The sequence below is a fragment of the Triturus cristatus genome, chromosome 10, assembly GCF_964204655.1.
Source record: "Triturus cristatus chromosome 10, aTriCri1.1, whole genome shotgun sequence".
In the NCBI taxonomy this organism is placed as follows: domain Eukaryota; kingdom Metazoa; phylum Chordata; class Amphibia; order Caudata; family Salamandridae; genus Triturus; species Triturus cristatus.
In genome coordinates, this window is record NC_140593.1 from 324,701,802 (window position 1) to 324,721,594 (window position 19,793).

The 19,793-nt window shown below is 41.3% G+C and overlaps 1 protein-coding gene across 1 annotated transcript in view; it reads right to left on the reverse strand.

Annotated features, from left to right (window-relative positions):
- MRC1 (mannose receptor C-type 1) overlaps positions 1-19,793 on the reverse strand; it is an 841,411-nt gene that overhangs the window by 381,051 nt on the left and 440,567 nt on the right. The window contains exon 18 of the mRNA XM_085631521.1: positions 12,506-12,573. Within this exon, the coding sequence (XP_085487647.1) occupies positions 12,506-12,573 (68 nt within the window). The remainder of the gene's footprint in view (positions 1-12,505; positions 12,574-19,793) is intronic.

The following is a 19,793-nucleotide window of genomic DNA, read 5'->3' on the forward strand; positions in this document are numbered from 1 at the left end:
CCATACTTACCACCGATGCCAGCAACAAGGGCCTAGGAGCAACTCTCTCTCAAGTTATAGGTGGGAGAGAACGCATTGTTGCTTTCGCTTCCCGCACCCTGAACATCTCAGAAAGGAACTACTCTGTAGTAGAAAGAGAAGCCCTGGCTTGCTTCTGGGCGATTAAACATTTCAAATTCGCACTGACCACAAGCCCCTCATCTTCATGTTCGGTTCGAAAGGTTCAGTCAACAGTACTCCCAGAATAGCTAGATGGGTACTAGGCCTGGAAAGCTTTGTTTTCAAACTTGAATATCTCGCAGGTGACCTCAACACCGCAGCTGACTTCCTTTCGAGGGCACCATTAGAGCTGACAGAAAACTTTAAAACATCAGAATTCGCTATCTTACAGGTCCACTCCTCCACCATTAAGAAAGACGAATGGATTGAGAGCATGACTCAAGACGCCACACTCACTTGCCTTAAAGAATATACTCTGCAAGGATGGCCAGATTCACGTGAAAGTGTCAGCCAAGATCTAGACAAATTCTAGGAAATAAGAATGAGATCAACTTGAACAATTATTACATATGAAGGAACAACAAAATCAACCCCCGGAAAGTCTGAAAGACAAAATAATAGACTTGGTTCATGAGGGCCACCTAGGAAGAAGTCTTGCAAAAAATAGACTCAGAGAGCACTATTATAGCAAAGTCAGGAACTGCACCATATGTGCCAATAGTGACAAAAGTAAACACACACAAATGGCACCTCTCTCCCCAGTTGCCATTCTGGACAAACCATGGGAAAAACTAGCTCTGGACATAATCGGCCCAATCAATAAGAGAGGTGTCACTAAAAGATTTGCTTTTGTCTTAACTGATTTTCACTCACACTGGGTAGTTGTCAAAATGGTGCACCAAATAACCACCGATTCCCTGATAAACTTCCTGCAAGACACCTTTGTCACTGAAGGCATTCCAGCCACCCTGATCACGGACCACAGTGTCCAATTCACCTCGTCAGCCATGTCCAACTTCTTAACCAGCCTAGCCATAAACCACCAAAAACCGACTCTGTACTGTCCTCGTGCTAATGGCTTAGTTGAAAGAGTTAACAGAATGGTAAAAGAGAACATACAACTAGCTTGTATCAACCACCTACCTGTTGAACGCTCTATTCAAGACATGCTCTGGGCATACCACACCACTCCCAACATGGTCACAGGCATATCTCCCTTCTCATCACTCAGGAGAAGAAAACCCAGCACCAAATTCTTCCCTAACTGGATTGGGAGGGGAGGTAACAGCACACTCGTATGGCAACGCCAAACTCAAAATAGCTTCCCACCAAGCCAACTAGACCGGTGTGACCAAAAGCATGGAACAAAACACCTAGGATTGTCTGTAGGTGATTGGGTAGCGGTTAAAAAACTCACACTAGCAGAGGATTACGAATCTAAGTTTTATGAACCCAGGAGAATAGAGGAGGTCAAAAACAACACTGTGGTCCTTGAGAATGAGCAAAATTGGAGCATGGACCGGTTGGCCAAATGCCGTAACGCAGAGGACACCACTCATGGAAACCCCCTTACACATGGGGGCACTAGAGACCCTATCACCCTTCCTAGGAACTGTATCAGAAGATCTATTGTGTCACCCAGATGGCGATAATGGTTTTTTCTCTTACGTTGTCTATGGTGGGAAGATGTGTTATAATTCCATGACTTGACTTAGTTTGCATATGGTATTTTTACATTCCTGTTATGGTTTCTCCCTCTCTCTCTGCCGCCCTTCCTCCTTACACCCTTTGGAATGTTCCTACAGTTGAGCCAAAGGCTGCCTTGGAATGTTGACAAGAGCAGCCTGACTGGCAGTGTTGTTGGTCGCTTCACCTGTGCGCTGCGCGTTGGAGGCTACAATGGAGGCCAGAATAAAGAGACTGAATCTTCACACACCTGTTCCATGCGTCTTTGTAACACACTGTCTGCAAGACCTGTAATCACTCATTGGAGTGTAATCCCTCCTGCTGCTTTCCATTGGGTCACTCCTGCATCTCTCTTATTTCCTGGCTCCTTATTGTTTGGTGCTCACAACACATCACTTCTGTTTTTAGGCCAGGAGCAATGGCCAGCTACAGTATCCTTTTACTGTAGGTGTTTATGTATTTCTTTGGGTACAACTTATTTTAAGACTTTCAGTATTCACAGAAGGCTTTTAGGAGTCCTAAAGTTAGGACTCCTAACTTCTGTGAATACCGAAGTGAGTAAGTGTCTTCTGTGAATACCACAATGAGTAAGTGCCTTCTGTGAATACAAAAATGGTAGTAAGTTTAGGATTTTGCCTTAAGTTAGTTCTGTGAATCGGGCCCAGTCTGCCTCTTCTACGCTCCTCCTACCCTGCTGCCGGGTTAAGGAGACTGTGCCTTCATCATTGGTCGGTTTGAGCCTCTCCCGGGATCCCCTCTACAGCTGCATAGGCAACGGAGATCAGCCGCTGAGCTGGCCTCAGACCTACCCAGACCACCTCCCCATCTCCCCTACAGCAGCTACCAACTCCCACACTGCGCTGCAGCACTTGAAATGGCAGGGCTACTAGTGGACAGGAACAGCCGCCTGGTGAAAGTAGGTGTCCTTCATGCTTGTTTCTCCCTGGCTCTCACTAAATGTCAGGTTAATTCAAATGAGTGCAATATTATCAACTGTCCTGACATACAGAGAGAAAGCTTCCTGCACATCAAGGCGATTGTATAATTGTATTTCTAAACCAAACTCTGTGTTTGGGTGTTTGCTTTAGACAACTAAAAAGAATGCCAAGCTAGGAATAAAACATGGTGCCCTCTCTGCATTCTGTCTGAAATGTAACAGTGCACTACTAAAGAGGATCAGAGTGGTGCATAGTTTTTTGTGAGAGAGAGTGTTATTTTCCAAAGCCCTGCTCTGAAGCTCTGGCTGTGCCGAATACAAAGGTTGGTAGTCTTGAAACTACCTCGAGCTTCTTTAATAAACTACCAGACTCTTCCTACCCAGTTATTTGTCTCTTGTACGCTGCTGATTTCTTCCTTTTTGAAGGTGTTTGCTGGCATTCTCTTTCTCCTTCCTAATGTGTGTATTTCCCCGCTCTTCTGGTCGCTAAAGATCTTATGTGGGAAAATAAGTGTTGGTGCCCTCTCAAAATCCTTAAAGACCATGCAGGCAGACACAGGACACAAACGTCTTATAGGGGTAACCATGTAGCAGAGGTCATTTGTTATGTCTTGAACTGAATCACAACTGACTCAGAGGTATGTTTTCATAATTCTTGGCAAATAAATTTGCTTAGTTTCTACACTAGTCCTAATGCACTTCCTTAGACAGGTATGAAAAGACCAATTTGTATACTCTGGCTATAAGACTGCAATTGCTCATTCAGTTCTGAAAATGGCAACAGTAAATTGGGTGTGGGAGTTTGCATTTGGGATTCGCCCTTTAAGTACACCTTTAAAATAGATGTTTTGAATGAATGTAGGAGGTGGCCGCCAAAGAAACATAAAATGGACAAGCAGCTGTGAAATATTTAAAAATCATATAAAGCGTTTGTTTCCCCTTTTGAAGTTCTGCTAGAAATACATAAATTCTACATGCCGCCTGTGCACTGTAAAATATACTTTGTTAATTGAGAACATTTATTAATAGTGAATATGATCAGTTTGAGTGAACAGAGAAATAGTGAGAATGCCAGTTAGGGAGAGCTAAGTGCAGCATGAAAGGTATTCAAGATGTGCATACTCCGTAAAGCGCCCGGTTTTCCACTCAAGGCGCTATTGTGGGCCATACCAGCATAACTGGACCAATTCCTTTGAATTCCTACATGCTACAAATGTATTCCATGCCTCTCCCTTTTCTTTGACACATATCTCATGCTATTTTTAAGTCGGGCAGTGAGAATCTTCAGGGAAGCCACATTACGCCACACTACACTTCATTCTGGGACTTGTAGTTTAGTTGTTAGCAATTTAAGTAGGGCTAAAAATATGTTTCTTGTTCTGTTTTCTTTTAGCCTTGTATAAAAGTTATCACTGCTTTGTCTTTTCAGCACAATTTTGTCATCTTTATGGACAAATGTTTTTCGCAGTAGCAATTCATCCTAATTACTGATCAAAAAGTGCTTGTTTTTGTCGTACCCACTCCCTTAATCCCTAACTGCCTTTTTTTGTGACATTAAATAAATAATGCCATCCTTGCCCTGCACGATTGTTGTGATCCATTCAAAAAATAAGCATGGGCTAAAAATCTGTTTCTTGTTCTATTTTCTTTTGGCCTTGTGAAAAAGTTAAAAATCAAAAAATATTATGAGAGGGGGGGACTAAGAGTGGGTTAGGAAAATAAATTAGGTCCAGTACCAATACTCCCAAGGATTATCGTTATGTCCCACTAGGTCACTGAAAATAGAGGAAGAAGATAAAATCTCTGTAGGTAAGGTTAAGACACTATCACACACACCACTATCACCCTTCCTTTCCCGAGGCCCTCACACCCACATGTACAACTGCGGCGTTCACACGAAAAGACCTCCGATAAAGAGCCCTCTCACGGGGCCCGGGGGGGACTGCAGCGCCACCCCCACGATGAGCAACGCCCGATGATGAAGCATGACACTCGCAAGTGTGTGTGAGGGCACTATTATCCAATAGGAGAGATTCCTTAGGGCAGAACACATTAACTACAGAGACTTTATCTTCTTCCTCTATTTTCAGTGACCTAGTCGGCCTCTGATCTTTCTCTTTCTTAAGGAACAATTACCACAGTGTGACATAACTTGTGAAAAAGTTATCACAACTTCATCTTTTCAGCACAATTTTGTCATCTTTATGGAAAAATATTTTTTCAGTAACAATTCATCCTATTACTGCTCAAAATGCACTCTTTTTTCCAAATAATTCCTTCATCCCTAGCTGCCTTTTTTAGTGACATAAAATAAATAGTGCCATCCTTGTCCTGATGGATTGTTGCGATCCATTCACATCCATTTTAATATCCAACCAAGAACACAAATCAACTACACACCACACAATTCCACCCAGCACAATTTCACAACTAACAAATCCTAACCAACCCATTCCACTCCACACTACATACGTCTACTCTGCTACAAACCAAAACACATGGGTAAAGCACATTTTTATTTACAACACCAATAGCCCTAACTCTCACAAATGCGAGACCTATTGCATTGCAAATGCTGGTTGCTTTTGTCGCCGTAGTTGTGAAGGGTATGCCCAGACGTGGGAGTCATGTTCAACGTGCCACTGGATTCAAGCTAGCCTTGCTGATATGGGGTGATGCCCTGAAACAGGTATCAGGATGCTTGTTTCCGGTCCAGGGAGGACCCAGCTTGCCAGTTCAGACTGGACTGTTCCCATGAGGAGCAGGGTCAAGGCTGATTTTTATATGGCTGGGTCCAAACTGGGGTGGTGTGGTGAGTACAAAAAAGATGGAGTAAACCCGGATCTTTGCGACTGGGGATGAATGTTTGCAATGTTCTGCATTCTGTCCATCATTTTTTCTTTTTGCTACACATGGTGCAGCAAAAAAAACAATTTTATTGGACCCTGCAGTCAGGTTATGAAGTGATGTGTACATAGCATATAAAAAATAACATCGCCTTATCACTGTGGGTCAAAACATATCATATCAATGCGATATTATTTTTCCACCATATTACGTACTCTTACTGGGCCACTATAAATCTGTCTACCAAAAGGCAAACCCATTCAGACCATAATATTTGTAAATATATTAAAGCTGGTCTACATCTCCTTATGTTAAGTGACCTAAGTAAGGGAATTAAAAATTGTTTAATTGGCTCTGTATACAATTCACAAAAAAAGAAAAAATGGAACACTGATTGTGCAGACTGTGAGTCGCAAGACCATGGCACAAGGTCCGTATCTCGGAACACATCTCTTGCATATGAAACCAGCAAGTGGGCAATATTGAAGCAGAACCTGACCAAACCATACCTATATTGATGATGCGATAGAGAATGCAGATAAGGCTCCATATATTTTGTGGTAATTAATGATTGATAAACTCCCACCCTTCTCTTGCCACACTCAAGGGCTTCTCCTCTCCTCATCAGCGAGGCCAAAAATTCTAATTTAACAATAGCTTTGACTGAGCAATTGATACTCTGTGGGTTATCGAACATTAAATAAAGTTTGGGCTTCAAGTATCCCAGCCACTGGTTGTTTCAGGCTTTATCATGTTTCAAACAATCAATGATCACAGCTTGATTGAGTAAAGCCTCCAGCCTTGACCAAATTGACAGCCACAACAAGAAAGGAGCAAGTTTTATATAATCTTCTACAAATGATCAAGTCCAATTCTGCATGGCACACAAAAGTAGGTGCACTTGTGGGTACAAAGAACACCCTTTGCAGGAAGGAATTTCCACCAAGCAGTATTTTTGCTGTATGTAGAAACCCCAGATACCTGTGCCATACGTAGCCACTGAACTACATCTACCATTATACATTTTATTAATCACATCCAGAGGGGACAAACCCAATTTGGCAGAAAACTTAAAGCTACCAGCTATTGATTGTTCAAATTGAGTCCTCCTTACTTTAACCAGGTGTGGCCAAATGCCTTTGTTATCAAAGGGACCCCCAAAAATGTAAAAGTTGGTACACATAACAATCTAGTCTTGCTAATATAGGACAGCTTCAGTTTACTAAGCCGCCGGACACAAACCATAGTATAAGATTTAGATTTGTTAATAGACAGTCCCAGTTGATCCATAAATGAGGCAAAGTTCCAATAATTTTTGCAGCCCAACCCCAGTTCTGGATAATAGGTCACAGTGATCTGCATTAGGCCTGGGCAGTAAATTCGGTTCCGCTTGCGGAATTTGCAGAATTTGGGTAATTTCGTATTCCGCAGAGAACGCGGAACTGCCCAAAAATGTTGCGATCTGCGGCTTCGCGGAATTTTTTGCTTGTTCGCGCTTTCAAAATGCGCGTTCGCGAGACATTTCTCCCCGAGCACGCAAACAGAGTTTGCGAACAAGAAAAAAGCATTGCGAACGGGCGGAACAAGCAATTCCGCATGTTAGCGGAACTTTTGCGTGCTCGCGGAGATGTTTTACCATTTCGTGGAACTTTGCGTAGCGCAACTGCGCAAATTCCGCCCACCCCTATTCTGCATATAACAATGCTGGTAATTGCTTGGTTCTCGCCCTTGGTACATCTACCATTGCCTTCAACAGGAATGTTCAAGATCATTTATGAAGAGGCAGAAGTGAAAGAGTGCCATAGCATAGACTTGTCTAACACCTTGCCTAATTTTTATTGCGGAGGTGCACTCACCATTGGTAGCATACCTGATGCATCTGGTTACTTCCTCGTGAAGTTGAATCAATCTGAGGATCCTCTCCCATTTCCAGCATCTTCCTCCAAATGTGGAGCTAAGATCCTTAAAAGCTAGATGTAAGCATCCACTTTTCATCTTAGTGTATTTACTGATTAAAAAAGGAAGATCCTGGCACTGGTTGGCAATTCCCAGGCATGTCTGAACCCGTTCTTAAAGATTAGGACAATAATTGAATTAGACCAGACTTTGGGGGACTAGCATAAATTGCACTTTGCAACACATTGACTAATGCTGCCCAGAGATCTAGAACGTTTTTGAAAAGATCAATAGGGACTTACTCAGTCTCTGTTCTAACTCCGAGGTTACCTCCTTTAAAGTAATTGTCAGAAAGTTTCCATTATCTGGGCTACAATTATTATTAACTGTATTATCTAGCACACCTGTAAGTGTGATGATATCTTATACCTTGGAGAAATGGGCCACCCACAGATGTGATGAAATAGTTGCACCAAGACTTGTTTGGTGGGTGTTTTAAAAACAAGGTGAGTTTACAATTATCCAAAAGTGAGATTCATCATCCATGCAAATTTCAACATGAAGTTGCTCCCATTCTTCCTTCCCTATAGTTCCTTTCTTTGTTTAATCACTTCATTAGAACACAGTCTTCACAACTTCACTTCCTCCACATCCCTATGTGAACTTGTTTAGGGGCTCTAACTAGGCAGCTGTGAGTCACGGAGCAAGTCTTATCAGACCTTTATTTTTTTAGGTTCCCTACTAGATCATGTTAAGGTAAGACGCTCTATTACCAATTTACAGATTTCATTGTAAGCCCTAAGTAGGTTTGAAGGATTATCACCAGACCCCACATATACCATTAGGAGTCCCCAATTTCTCCCTACCAGCACCGACAGTAAAGGTCCTGGATCGATGTCAGTCTATTTAAGCAGTATACCTCTTTTCTTGGTGACTTCTAATGGAAGAACAACATACGTTTGTTGTGGTTAGAGGTAACCAATCTGCAGGTTCAAGGTCAAAGGGTTATGATCACTCAGACAGTTTTGAAGTATTATAAAGTTAGAGACCCTCTTGCATCACCCATTTGAAATAGTGATAGAGTCAATCATGCTACCAGTAACCTTCCCAGTAAAGGTGACATGTTTCAGAGCTGCAACCTGAACTAAATCTAATGTACAGAGTAGGTCCTGCCTACCTATTCATAATCCTAATAAAAACATCACCACATGGACTATGTTTCAAATATAGGTGATCAACATTATCGTATTACTAATATACCACATACGACATTCCTTGAAATGGAGCACAAACTGCTATTAAGATCACTTCCCCATATTATAACAAAGTCCCCTTTAGTTTATCAAGTACCGTGCTTAGCACTGAGACAAGTGAATCAGCTATTGCAGTATTATTGCAGTTAAAGTTATTATGATAGAAATTAATTAGAAGAATAGACTGATTTACCAAAAGAAACAAACAGATAACTTGGAAGTGGGGTGAGGTAAGGAAGGATTTGATTATTCTACGCATGGGAGACATAGACTAGGGTTAAAATACCGCCAATATGATGTCCTGATCTTGAAGGAGTGGCTGATGTCATTGGAGAGCAAAATCCATCAATGTATGTACTGTTACACAACCCAGGTCTCCTAAAGGTGTACAGGATGGTATCCAGCAATCAGATTTAGCCAATTACCATCATTCAATTTGCAGGCAATACTGGCCATATACCATAATAACAAATTAAGATCATACACAGATGACAATGTTTGCAAATTAGAACTTGCCACTGTGCCTACTTGTGCCAGTTCGACGTCAGCATCTGTTTCATTCAGGATTGAGTTTTTGGCCATTAGTACAACACAGTCATCAGTTTCAATATAATCTCATTGGGCATGAAAACACTAAACCCCTAGATTATGTCCTGAACATTTGCTCCTGATCATGCAGCGCTAAATTCTGATTCCTGGTTAGATTTGTATCTCAATCAACCTGCTCCAAAGAGGTAAATCAATTATGGGTCATGATAATAAATGATCTGGGCATAGGCGATGACGGTATGACTGGTCCATTGGGCACAGCAATACTGGACCTATAAAAGTATCCACGAGGAACTGCCTTAATGTTACCCTTTGCCGTCTCAAAACATGTCAATCTATATAAAGCAGGAAGCCAGCCAGCTGTGGATCCATAAAGTTGATGACAACATATTCCCCTTCCTCCCATTTGGAACTGTTACCCAACCATGGTACTCTCTAGAAAGTGATTATGTATTTATACACAAAGCATCACAGTTAGGGTTCCTAAGAGTTTTGCCCATCAAATGAATGCATTTATTTTTTAATTATAAATCATTCTCTATTTGATTAGGATGTAACACTGGTACATTTTTTAGCACAATCACTAGGGGTGTAGCTTCTGGAGGTAATTACAGAACCCTGTAATTCTGCCTTTCACCCATATAAGAAAGATTTATATTCCAAGATGTATTTGTTGCTTGATCTGAGATAGATGACAAAGCCACAACATTTGGCATTTCACAGGCATGTCTAGAGTTTTTTACTGTCTTGATCAAAGTGAGTTCTGATAACAGTATGATTTCCTGGGTCCAACCACTGCCCCACTGTCCTCCCCTCTACTGAGAGCAACTTGATTTGACCCAGCACAATTAGTCCTTTCATAACCTTCAGATTTATGTGATCCCTGTTCTAATAACAACTTCAGTACCAACTCTATGCTCCTAAATAGAGAGGGTATATGGTTGATTATTGCCGTAAGCACAACTTCAATATCCTTAATATGAATATGAATATTGATGGAGTTTCCTTCTGGCGTACTAGGTTTGATACTTGATGCAAAACTGCTCCTATGACTGGTTAAAATGTTTAAAATAGTACATTATTTGTGGACTTAGATGGTGACTTAGTACTAACGGGCGCTTTCTTTAAACGAGTATCAGCATGTCTCAGGTTTCTTTTTAGATAGGATCATTACTACCGGATAATATACTATCAGGTGTAATTCATAAGTTACTGGTGAAGATACAGGGATTACTTGCCTCCCCTCCCTGTATATGAGTTTGCTCCTTTCTGCATGATTAGGAATGAATTTTAAGGCTGAATCATTCTCCACGGCCTTAGATAAGGCCCTCTTGGTGATCCACAATCTATCCTCTACAAACACAATCTCCAAGTCGGTTGCGCTCATGGCATTAGTTAGAAAACTAGTTACTAAGGCTGCCAGCAGGCGATCATAAGGAGCCAAAAATAAGACAGCTGACTTTCTCTTACCCATAATTCCCAATTGCCATCAGTTATGGCAATGCAGATTACAAATTCAAGAGGGGTGGCCCAGCCCAACTCGTTCGGCCATGGACGAGTGCAGATAGGACTGCTCTTCCTCTGGTCTTGGCCCGGGCACGTGCCCGGGGGCATTGCGCGCACACCCCATGCTGCGGGAACTGCAGCCACCTTTATATGCCCACGCGGTGCGCCAGTAAGTTTCCTCCCCTCCTGCTGGTCTTCGTCTCTGTAGATACTTTGGGACTAGAAGTCCAAATCCAGGCGAGAAGGGTATACTGCTCAGGAAGCCCATGCTGCGGGAGTTGGGTCCTCCTTTATGCTCTGACGAGGCTCTCCAGTAAGTTCCCTTGTCTCCTGCCGATCTGCGTCACTGCCGGCAGGTTTCAGTTACACTTCCAGAGAGAAACAGAATTAATCCTGGTTGTTCCTGGTTGACCATATATGTGTTGTTTTCCTCTACTAAGACAGTTGGCTCTTACCCAGGAATAGATTCAGTGGATCCTTCCCCCAGATTCTCATCCCCCAAGGAATACGTTTCTGTTACAGGCTTCTGTAGAGAAGCTTTGTTTGCCTTTTTGGAACGTGAAAGGAGGGTTTTACAGCAATTAGGCCTCTCTGCAGAGTCAGCAGAATCCATTCAGGAATCTTTCAGGAATTTTGTCTCTGAAGACCTATATCAACACCATCTGTTATTGTCCTCCTGGTATCAAGTTTATTCTTTGAACCCTTATAGTTGTGACCCTAAATAGGTTTTACAATTCTTTTAGTAGGGCTTTGATCTGGCTTTAGCAGTCTTCAGTTGTAGGGTACAATTTGGCAGCCATTACAGCAGTCGGAGCACCAGGGGTCGGTCCTGTCAATATGTGTGAATTGGAAGCATGTTATTAAAATTATTTTTCTTTTAGGAAAACTTTTGTGAAGGCTTTTGCCCCTTCTTGGGATTTACTTTGAGGGGCAGATTTACAAGCCCCTTGAGCCTCCGGTGCATCACTTTGCGTGACGTACCAGAGGCGCTGCATTAGTTTCTTGTAAATCTGCCTTTAGTTCTTAAGGCTTTACAATCCCTACCTTTAGAAAAATGGAAAAAGTAGATTTTAAGATTCTAATTTTGAAGACTCTTTTTGGTGCCCTTCACTTCGGTTTGCTGGATTGGTGATTGACTGTCTTGTCAAACGGTGCTCATTATTTGCCAGTTTTTTTCAGACAGACTGTTATTGCATTTATTTTCGAGTTTTTGGCCTACAGTGGTGTCTTATTTCCATCTACTACAGGAGATAACTCTCCCTCCCTTTTTTCCCCTCATCCACAGGAATAAAGATCCTGTGAACTTTGCATCTGTTCGCTGTATCTTGAACAGTTCAAATGTATATGTCTCATTCAGTGAGTCACAGAAACTCAGATTGTCATTTTGTTAATGTTAGCATCTCCAAATAAGCATGAAAAGCTTCACTCTCAACTCTAACTAAATGAGTGAGCTCTGTGATGTCTTCTGCTTATGCTCCTCAAATTGTTTCTCTTCCCGGATCTGTTCAAATGGAGTCTAATATATGCTGATGGGCATTCCTATAGGAATCTGTTGTGTTACCACATGATTAAATCCTTCTAAATTTGCCTCTCATTAATATCTTTCATCTCACCCTTTACTCGTCCACAGTCACCTCCTCTTTACTTCTCAGCATGCTGAGGCTGCCTACAATTAGCAAAAGATGCCTAACAAATCACAAATACCTAACATGACGATGGATCAGAACAAGCTGATTTGAGAAAACGCTACCAATGCATATTATTTAAACAGTTCAGTCTTGAAAACAATTGCTTTAATTTCCTTAAAGCAAGAAATGTGTGATTTACTTACTTAAACCGTTTATCCAGTCCCAAAAGTAAACCGATAAAATAAGGATCCTTGTTCTTTTTTCTCATGACCTACGGCACAAATAAAATTTTGCAACAAAACAATTCTAATGAATTCATAGGTTAAAAGTCACTCTGCATTTTCACTCCATAACATTGCAATAAAACATACATCTTAACTGAGCTAGTAACTTACCAATCAGTCTAGCTTTAGAAACTGTTGACATGTATATGTCTCCTTTAGAAGCTAATTTTATGAATTGTAATTAAAAATTAGTAGGAGGGGGAAGTGCCCCCAAAGATCAGATCCTTAAAACAAAAATACATTTTTAACTGAGGGATTTCTTGGTACTTGTAGACGGATGCCCTGATTGTGACTTTGCGGTAAATGAAACACAATTATGTGGACTGTTGTTTGCAGGTATCTTTCAGGGAAATCCTTAAAAAACCTCAGGAAAGTTACTGGCAGGACACTGGTGGCTGGGTAAAGCAGTACCTGTTGGCTGCAGTGTAACCATCCAACTAAGATTTTATCTGTTCAAAGCAATCTCCTGTAAAAATTACACAAATTCGCATCAGGTTAAATTTTTGAAATATGTCGCAAATTTTGCTTACTTCATTAATATTTGGCCCATGTTAGAAATTGGGTTGTTGAGGGGGGCGTGGCTTGCGCGCCGCGACGATATGGCGGTTTGCGCTTGGGCTCCGTGCTGAGCCGGAGCTAACGGAGGAATAGCTGCTGTTTTGGGCTGCCCCGGTCATCGCGGATATCGGACAGATGGATAGGAGCATGTCACGGGTGCTTTGGAGGAGGTTTCCTGCTTCCTGAGGCTGCTGGCATTCATATTCTGGTTCCTGTCTGACGGCGCTCGGTGTTTCGCGAGCGGCCGCCATTTTGTCTCCTCAGAAGCGGTGAGACGTTTCTCCTCAGTGCGAAGTCGACAATGCCACAGAAGACCCAGGAATGATGATAGACAAGAATTGGTGACGTTTCTTCTATTTTTTCAACTGATATTGCTTTTTTATTTTTTTGCCTGCTGCCTTGCTGCCTATTTTGGTAATACTTTTTGGTTTTTTTGCTGATATTTTGCGCGTCAGAAGCATCGTCAAGGCCATTTTGTGGGGCCTCTTAGCTTAATGTTAACGTGCCTTTGGGATATTTCTGACTGTTGAAAGGAGCCTTTTTTGATACCTGCAAGGTGTGATATTTTCGTGAGGTGGCCCCCCTCCCTGTCCCTGGAATCTGCCTTTATTATTTTTCTGTTCTCCTGCTAAGAGCGCGCTATCCATTTTTGTTCGCTCCCTTATGTTATATTGAGGTTTCCTACCTCACCTGGCATTCTCTTCTCGGATTCTGTCTGGAGTGGTGTACTGTTCTCCTGCTGAGGTGGTGTGCTCTATGGCTGCAAATATGGGCCCGTCTTCAAATACTAAAGACGCAAAGGAATCTAAAGCGTCGCTTAAAAGGGCCAAGCAGTTATCTCCTACACCTGAATCTCCGCAAAAGGACCCCAGTCCCACTCTTGAGACTATCCTGACGCGCCTTAATGAGGTCTATGAAATTGCGCAATCTACCAAGACCAACACAGATTTATTGCAAGTGGAAGTGTTAGCTATCAGGAATGACTTCAAGGCCCTGTCGCTTCGTGTTTCAGACACGGAAGCACGTATTAGTGGCGCAGAGGATTCCATGCAAAAGCAGTCCAGATTTATTTCACAACTTGAGCGATCAATGGTAGCGTTGCGGAAGGACCTCACTGAGCAAGAAGATCGTAACCGCAGGTCTAACCTGCGCATTTTTGGTCTTCCTGAGGATGTTGAGAAAGATGCGCCTTCTATGATTGATTTCCTCTATCAATGGATTCCTTCCACACTGCAAATTTCCTTCCAAAGAGATTTTGAGCTGGAACGTGCACATCGTGTTCCCACTTTTCGTTCTAAGTCTGCTACGCAACCTAGGGCGATCATTTTTAAGCCACTGCGCCATCAGCATACAGAACAAATTCTGGCTCATATGCGGAAGGTTAGAGTTGTTTCGTGGAATGGTCATCGCATTTCAATCTCTCAAGATTTTGCCAGAGACACGGTCATACGGAGGAAGGGTTTTCTCAATCTTCGGAAGCGTCTATCTGAGATGAATATCCCCTTCTCTTTTGCTGGCCCCTCAAAATTCCGCATTACTTTTAAAGGTCGCTCTAGAATCTTCGATGAACCTGCTGACTTGGTCTCGTTTTTGGATAATCAGATGGAGCTACAGATGGAACTTCAAATGGAGCCCTCGCTTGATCCTGGTTCTTCTGGCACCTGATGCGGTTATTCATACTGCAATGAATTTTCTTTTTTGGCAGATCTATTGAGATTAGTCTCTTTTAGTTCTGCACGGTGGTCTTAGTGTCCATTGTTTTTGTTGTGCTTTTGTCGTCTGGTGGTGTTCCCTCCTTGTCGGTATGGTGTAACGGTCTTTTATTGTTGATAGTTCTATTGTATGAACCTTCCAAAATTTTGTGGTGTTATTTTTTTTTGTTGTTTTGACGTCACTCTTCCGCGTTTGCCATCCTTTTTATCCTTCTCCTTCCCAAATTGTCTTTCCGCATTTTAGGTCCTGGTTCGTTTCTTATCCCAGTGTATCACTTCTTACTTTCTTTTATTGTGGTATGTGTATGACTTTCATCGTCTTTGGCTGTCTCATATCTGTGGAGTACGATAGTGTTTATAAGTATATTGGTGTATAGATTGATTACATATTTGACTCATTGATGAATATTTGTTGCTTATTAATTGCTATAGGTAGAGTTAGTGTTTAGTTCTATGTCACTGTTATAGCATTGATTGGTGTGTTTCATATTATTAAGTGTCTTTTTCGACTAGGTCGGAATTCTATAGCTGTATTGTAATTGATAGGTTTATGTTTCTTTACTTCCATGTTCATATATTTAAGATATTTTCACCTCTCTCAGTTAAATCGAGTGCAACAAATGATATGTATTTTTGGACAGTTATCTATTAGCTTATCTATAGATTTTACATTTTTTTTTGTATAGTCTCATTTATCTTATGTATCTGTCATAAGACTTCATGGTTTGATATATTGATCTATTACTATATGCCGCTCTCCTCTTTATTTCATTTACTTTCTTCACAATGTATTATATAGTATCCTTTGGTATTTATTTCTTCTCTTTATTCTTTCTCTTACTCTTAATGTGTCTGCTTTGGTTTGGCTCGATATAATAGTGACGATAGCTTTTAGCTCTCTTTGCATCAGTTACACTTTTTTATGATTCTGTTTCGGTATTACCTTTTTATCAATTTGGTTAACTTGTCGCCTGTATAGACTTATATGTTGTACTGTTTCTAGAACGATAATTGATTCTTGTTCATATCCTTTAGATTGTTCTTCTTTTAAAATAACGTATAATCTGTTATGTTCTGTTTTGGGGCTATTTATGCTGATGGTTTCTATTCCTCATGTTGGGCTCTTTGCTCATTTTCCATGTCCCCCCCTTGTATGAATTCGGTCTTTTTCAGACCTTCCTTGTTGGCCCTTCTCCCTCTTTTTCTGTCTTTCTTCTTGCTCTTTTTTTTATCTCTTTTTTCCTTTTCTCTTTGGATTTCCTCCTGGGATTCTCCCGGTTGCGTGTGGAGGTCTAGTGTCTGGAGGCGAGGTCTCTTAGATGTTATAGTTCATATATCATTTATGCAATATCTTTTTCTCCTGTTAATAGGTCTATGTCTGGTTTGAATGTACTCTCCCTTAATGTCAAAGGGCTAAGTCACCCAGTTAAAAGGTCAAAGATTCTAGACTATTGCAAATCTCTTTCTTCGGATCTCGTACTTTTTCAGGAGACAAAGGTCTCTGTTAGGGAAGCGTTATTTCTGAAGAAGGAGTGGGTTGCTGATGTTGCTTGCTCAGATGCTTGTGGTAAAAGAAATGGGGTAATTACTTTAGTCTCTAAACATTCTGGTTTGTCTATCGTTTCCTCTGAACAGGATACAGAGGGACGCTGGCTACTATCTAAGTTGTCCGATGGTAATGCTGTTCTCTTTGTCATGAATATCTATGCCCCTAACAAGGATGATCCGTCTTTTTGGAAAACGATCACCAAAAAGCTAAATGACACGCCTCATTCTGGCAATCTTGTTGTAGGTGGTGATTTTAATTTACCAATGGATCCTATTCTGGATAGGAATTCTGCCTTTAATTTTCGTCCCCCTCAAGCACATAAACAAATGATTATTATATGTTCTCTGACCCATCTTCAGGATGTTTGGCGTCTTCACAATCCCACTGGCAGTGACTTCTCCTTTTTTTCTTCCCCTCATTCATCCTTCTCACGTATTGATTATCTCCTGGTTCACTCCTCTCTTGTTCAAGCTTCCGCATCTCCGCTTATTCACCCCATTTTAGTTTCAGATCATGCCGCGGTAACTTTCACACTTAGGTCTTTTGCTCCTAGGGCAAGGTCTCGATCTTGGAGGCTAAACACGGAAATTTTACATGATGTTTCCCAGGTTCAAGAGTTTTCTAATGATATTGAGACGTTTTTCCTTGAGAATGTTGGTTCAGTAAGCTCCCCTGTTGTTCTCTGGGACTCTTTTAAATGCACGTTTCGAGGACAGGTCATTAAGTGTATGTCCAGGAGAAACGCTGCCATCAAAAAAGAACTCACGGATTTAGCAGAGGATATTAAACGTCAGGAATCTCTTTTTCGACATTCTAAGGATAAGTCGTGCTTACAATCTATTAAGAGTTTAAAATATGCATATAATACTATTGTCACTAAGAGGGCGCATATTGGTTTTCAGGCTCAGAAATCTAAGCGGCTACTGTTAAAAAATCGTGCGGGCAAGACTCTTGCAGCTACATTAAAGTTCCAGGAGTCTGCTAATAAGTCTTCCCAAATCTCCTCTATTACTGACCATCTTGGTAAGAGGAAATTTCAGACTGAAGAGATTCTTGAGGTCTTTCGCGATTTTTATAATAAGTTATATACCCCCTCTACTCAGGCGTCTTTTGAACAGTGCCAGGAGTTTTTGAAGACAGTGCCGTTGAAAATTATACCGGAGGATGCTAATAATTCATTAAATGCCCCGATTACCTCTGATGAAATTATATTTGCGATTAAAGCCACTCGTTCCGGTACGGCTCCGGGTCCAGATGGGTACCCTATTTTGTTTTATAAGACCTTCCTATCTGTGATTGTTCCGAAACTTCAATCGGTCTTTGATACTTTTATCAAGGATGGCTCTGTGTCTGGCTCTGCTGCCGATGCTACTATTGTAGTAATCCCCAAAGAAGGAAAAGATCATTCAGACCCCAAGAATTTTCGTCCTATTTCCCTGCTTAACATGGAAGCTAAGATTTTTGCTAAAATCCTAGCTAAACGATTAGATTCCTTTATCCCTCAATTGGTTCATCCTTCCCAAACAGGTTTTGTAAAGGGTCGTCTTGCACGTGATAATATCCGTACTTTCTGTCATATTCTAGGTGCCGCTAAGCGATCCAATCTTCCGGCGGCGGCCTTGGCCCTTGATGCTGAAAAGGCCTTTGATAAGGTTTCCTGGCCTTTTTTACGAGCTGTTTTATGTGCACATAACCTTGGTGATTCTTTTATCAGTATGGTTATGTTTCTTTACTCCCGACCTAGGGCTAATGTAAGAGTGAATGGGGCTACCTCGTCCTTTTTTAATCTTTGCCAGGGTACGAGACAAGGGTGTCCTTTGTCTCCTCTTTTATTTTTGTTGTCCATTGATCCTCTTCTTAGACTGATTAATGTACATCCAGACATTATGGGTTTTTCTTTTGGTTCCCATCAGCTAAAAGTAGCTGCCTATGCTGATGACGTTCTCATTTTTTCTGATGATATTGCACGTGCTATCCCGGCTATTTCTGAGATCATTTCCATTTTCTCAAAGGTTTCAGGGTATACACTGAACAGAGATAAGACAGAAATGTTCCCCTTAAATGCTTACTGCTTCTCCTCTCATATGGGTTCGGCGGGCTTTAAGTGGCAATCTAAGCAACTAAAATATCTGGGTATTTATTTTTGTTCCACCCTTTATGCCACGGTTACTTATAATGAATCTCAAACTATTCTTAAAGTGCGACATCTTTTAGATAATTGGTCTCCGAAGCATATCTCCTGGTGGGGTCGGCTCCAAACTCTTAAAATGATGATAACACCTATTATTAATTTTGTCTCTTCTATGATTCCAGTAAAGCTCTCTGATGCCTTCTTTCATGATCTTGATTTAATTACTTCCAAATTCCTATGGAATAATAAAAGGGCTAGAATTGCCTATACATTTTTGAGGAAACCCTATGAGTTGGGGGGATGTAATCTTCCTGATTGGGGAAAATATCAATCTGCTTTTTTAGCCTCCCAGGGTGCGCTCTGGTTTTCCTCTCCCTTTATGCAGGTTCCAGCTTGGTTGCTAATAGAACAGGAATTGGCCTCTCCGCTTCCAACTGCCTCTTTTTTAACCACGCATACCCTTTTCATTCCATTTTCTAGATCTATTATTTTGGATACGGTTGCAAAGTTGATATGAGAGTGGCGATTCCGCTGCATAAAACTAGATGATCATCCATTTGGCGCAACTCCAAAATTAAAATTAATATTGATCCAGACTTGATGTCTTACTGGGCGGGGAAAGGTATCTCGCTTGTTAAGCATTTGTATGATTCCAATAATGATCCTCTTCCGTTCTCTACCCTGGCCCAGCAATTTTCGTTATCTAATTTAGATTTTTATACTTTTCTTAAGATAAAGGTAGCACTTGCTAGAATACAGCTTCAGCCTTCTTCCCCCATGATTATGCTTTTTCACCTATGGATTAAGTCTGGTCATGTAGCATCTAGGATTTATAAATTTTTGTCGTCCTCGACACTTCCTACTCAAACTGTTACACAGCAAAAATGGCTACGTCATTTCGAGCATGAGGTCACTGATCATATTTCTTTGGACACTTGGCAAGATATTGGTAGGCTCTCTCTTCGTAATAAAATCGCCCCCTCATTAATGCAATCTAAGTTTTTCTCTATTAATCTTCTTCACTGGACTCCCACTCGTTTACACGCGTTAAATCTCAAGGACGATAATCATTGTTGGAGTTGTGGTCTTGCACCAGGTGACTTCCAGCATATGTTCTTTGATTGCTTTCTTCTCCAGCCCTTTTGGGGTTTATTTCACAAACACCTCATGCTTATCTTTGATATTGAGTTTCAACTCTCTTTTCCACTAATTCTTCTAGGTCCGTTGGCGGCCTCGGTACCGTTGCCCTTAGATGCC